Here is a 3669-nt window from a genome sequence, read left to right as displayed (position 1 = left end):
CATACGGTTGCAACATGTATTCTGAGGCAGCGGCTTGTATTATTCTCTTTGCTACGCCTTTCGTTTGTTGATTGAGAGTGCCAAACAAAAAACTTCACTTGGACGATACTTTTCGGGCGTTCGCTGGTGTGACGTATCACTCAAGTTCTAATTAAATAATATATCCATTCGCTTCGGTGTCCACAAATGCGCTACTGTATCTGCAATAGAGTGAGGAAAACAGCAAAGATTGCGCTGCAGCTGTGTAATCAGAGCTTCTTTGCAGGCGCTAAGACTTGCGCTCAATTTGTCAAATCAGATGGGCTCCGTGGCTGTGCAGCGCTACGTTTGACGATCTTTGAGCAGGGCTCCTCGCAATCGAAGCGTCATTCCACAAGTTCCAGCGTCGCGCACATATCACTCAAGTCTGCCATGCGTGCGCTTTACCTGTCTGCCGTCTGCTGCCTCTTTGGTCAAGCTCTCGCTTGGGACCAGCAACCCGACGGCTACGAAGTGATCGACGGTCCCGAAGGACCTGAAGCCGTGGACGCTTGGCGTCGTGACTGGACAGCATGGAAGAAGATGGAGCTGATCACCAACCGCTACGACCCGAAAGACACCTGCAACGTGTACAACATCCAGAAAACTCAGTGGACACAGCAGAATTTCGTCCAGACATTCCTCATGATGAACGACCGCTCCATCTATGACCGTGAGACGCAGCAGTACACCGTGGACAAGTACGTGGACGAGATGCAGAGTCGCGTAGGCCCCATCGACAGTGTATTGATCTGGCCTGCATACCCAAACATCGGAGTTGACAACCGGAACCAATGGGATCTACTACGAGACCTCCCGGGTGGTGTCGAAGGCGTCAAAGGAGTCATCGCCGACTTCCATCGTCGAGGCATTCGAGTCATCATCCCGTACAATCCCTGGGACATCGGGACTCGTGACGAGTCTGGCCTGGAAGATATGGTACGCATGTACAATGCCGATATCACGACGCTAACTGAGACGATCCCTGAGCTCCAAGCTGACGGATTCAACGGTGACACAATGTACGGCGTTCCTAAGGCCTTCTACAACTGTAGCAACCCGTTGGTAGCAGCTCCCGAAGGCGGTGTACCCACTGCATATATAAGCCATAACCCGATGAGTTGGGGGTACTTCTTCGGCTACTCACACTTCCCACCCGTAGCACGAGCCAAGTTCCTGGAATCGAGACACATGGTGCAGATCTGTGCACGTTGGTCACTCGATCGAACCGCCGAATTGTTGACTGCTTTCTTCAATGGCGCCGGTTACGTGGTCTGGGAGAATGTATGGGGTATCTGGAATGCCATGACGGAGAGAGAAGATGAGACTGCCAAGCGAATGTTTGCCATTCTCCGCAAGTTTGGAACGATCGTGTCGACAGGTCAGTGGACGCCGTATTATGCAATGAAGGGCGATGGGTTGTTTGCCAGTGCTTTCACTCTTAGCACTGAGTCGCTTTACACAGTGATCAGTACAGTGGAGAAAGAAATGACGTACGAATTGCCACTCCCTGCTGACCAATCTGGAGACGAGATTCGCATCTATGACGTTTACCACGGAGTCGAACTGAAGAAACAGACCGGAAACAGCACAAACGGTACCGTCGTGAAGGTGATGTTAGAGCCTCGTGCGTTTGGTGCAGTCTACGTCACAAAATCCGGCAACGACTTGACCGAATTCCTCAACCAGATGCAAGCCATGACCACCAAACCTCTGGCCAAGTACTCCACGACGAGGAGCTTACTTCAACAACAGCTTATCCGAAGTAGCACCAGCAATACCTCGACTTCTACGGATAATTCCGAAGATATGGTGCGTGTATCTGGAACTGCCAACTGGTGGTTCAACGTCAGTGGCGTACAGATCGAGCCCGTCTCGGCCTGGACTCCAAACTTTGCTCAGTACGGAACTGGAGTGCAGTTTCCCTGGGAGAATCGTCCTTGGAATAATCACTCGACGAGGTTGTTTGTCCAGGACTTTATGCTCGACAAGCACCCAGTGACCAACGCTCAGTACTCGACCTTTCTGAAGGCCAGTGGCTACAGTCCCAAGTCGCTGGACAGATTTTTGTTGCACTGGGTAAGCCGTGAAGGTGCCCCAGCTTCATGGAACATTCCTGCTGGTCTGGAACAAAGTCCTGTTGTAAACGTTGCGTTAGAAGACGCTCAAGCTTACGCCAATTTTTACAATAAGCGTCTTCCGCACGATTGGGAATGGCAGTACGTCGCTTCAAACGGTGATAACTACGATGCGTACCCGTGGGGTTCTGAATACGACAGTACAAAGGTGCCAAAGGTTTACCATGGCAAGGAATTGCCTATGCTGAGTTCCGTGGGCTCGTACGAGAGCTCCAGTTCGACAAAATTCCAAGTGGAAGACCTCGTTGGTTACGTGTGGCAGATGACTGACCAGTTTTGCGACTCTCACACGTGTGGAGTTCTGCTTCGGGGAGGAAGCAGCTACCACCCGATCTCGGCCACGCACAGCGACCCGAACTGGTATTTCCCACAAGCTCTGGATGTGCAGCATCACAACCGCTTCCTCATGATCAGCGAAGGCTACGACCGCTCTCCCATGGTGGGTTTCCGCTGTGCGAAGAGCATCACTCCTTCTCGTGAATTTGACATTGTCGAATGAGTGGTGACGAATTCAAACATTTCTGGAGGAAAAGCGTTTTCATTTTGGCCACTCATTCATAGATGGCAGTGGAACTTAAACAGGCTCAAGACACATTTTCCTTTCATAATTTTTTTTACCGGGATAGCAGTATGCCCCAGATCGAATCAACTTGAAATCGGTAAGTTGAAACCGGTTTACTGAATCCGGTTTGCGGAAATGCTTGCGGAAGTGCTTCGGCTCTTGATCTCGATCTACTTCAAGGCTGTGTGGCAAGTTGCCACTGGCAACACACATCTTTTGCTTCGAAATATGAGCCGATTCCCACGACAAGACGGTGCCAATCAAGTTGCAAAACTGGTCAAGTGCAAAGGAACTACGATATTGCATGCGCTGATGTTCCGTTGCTTGCAGGACAGAAACAGCTTTATTGTACTGGCCACAATAGTTTGTACCAAAGATTGTTACACTACAGCCTCTATCGCTCATTCTCCGCTAAAATTAGTCGGTAGATAGTGAAACGACCCTCAAAATAATGCTACAACAATTATCTTTCATTCTATACTATAATGAAATCGAACAAGCAACTGTAGCGAGTGTTACACTTGGTCAAACATCGATCGGCAAATCAAAGAATGCCCACATCGCTCTTATCGAAAGTGGTGCTAAAGTTGTAATAAAACTTGCCGGATCAGCGCAAATCGCATTTTGGCAGTCTAATGCGCGTAGTTTCGCTGCAATTGGAGCAGTACTTCGCCCAAGACAGTCTCGAGTTCATGACAAGCTCCTTGCAAAAGATAGGTTTCAGAAGCACTGTGAAATCAAATTTAATGAATATACATCTTATACAGGCACCTCTATCTTCCGATAGAAATATGTTGAGATTTTAGGTGTCGTACAAGGTTGTGCGATTGTAACCAAGCAGAGAACACGAGACGGGTTTGCGTATGTTTGGGCATTTGAGCCCATAGAGTACCCCAATTATGGACTGTCATCAGCTCACCCTATTTGAGCCCTTCCCCAAAATTTTGAGCC

The 3669-nt window shown here is 49.3% G+C and overlaps 1 protein-coding gene across 1 annotated transcript; it reads left to right on the top strand.

Annotated features, from left to right (window-relative positions):
* The first annotated feature begins 291 nt into the window (after positions 1 to 291).
* Positions 292 to 3104, top strand: PPTG_17265 (hypothetical protein). The gene has a single exon (XM_008915456.1). It carries the CDS (start codon positions 412 to 414, stop codon positions 2653 to 2655), a length of 2244 nt encoding a protein of 747 aa, XP_008913704.1. The 5' UTR covers positions 292 to 411; the 3' UTR covers positions 2656 to 3104.
* Positions 3105 to 3669: the final 565 nt, after the last annotated feature.

The sequence above is a fragment of the Phytophthora parasitica genome (genome assembly GCF_000247585.1).
Source record: "Phytophthora parasitica INRA-310 unplaced genomic scaffold supercont2.71, whole genome shotgun sequence".
Lineage (NCBI taxonomy): Eukaryota > Oomycota > Peronosporomycetes > Peronosporales > Peronosporaceae > Phytophthora > Phytophthora nicotianae.
This window is presented reverse-complemented; position numbering and strand designations above follow the sequence as displayed.

Excerpts from the sequence above, each read along its gene's own strand:
- PPTG_17265 (XM_008915456.1), top strand. The coding sequence starts at position 412 with ATGCGTGCGCTTTACCTGTCTGCCGTCTGCTGCCTCTTTGGTCAAGCT.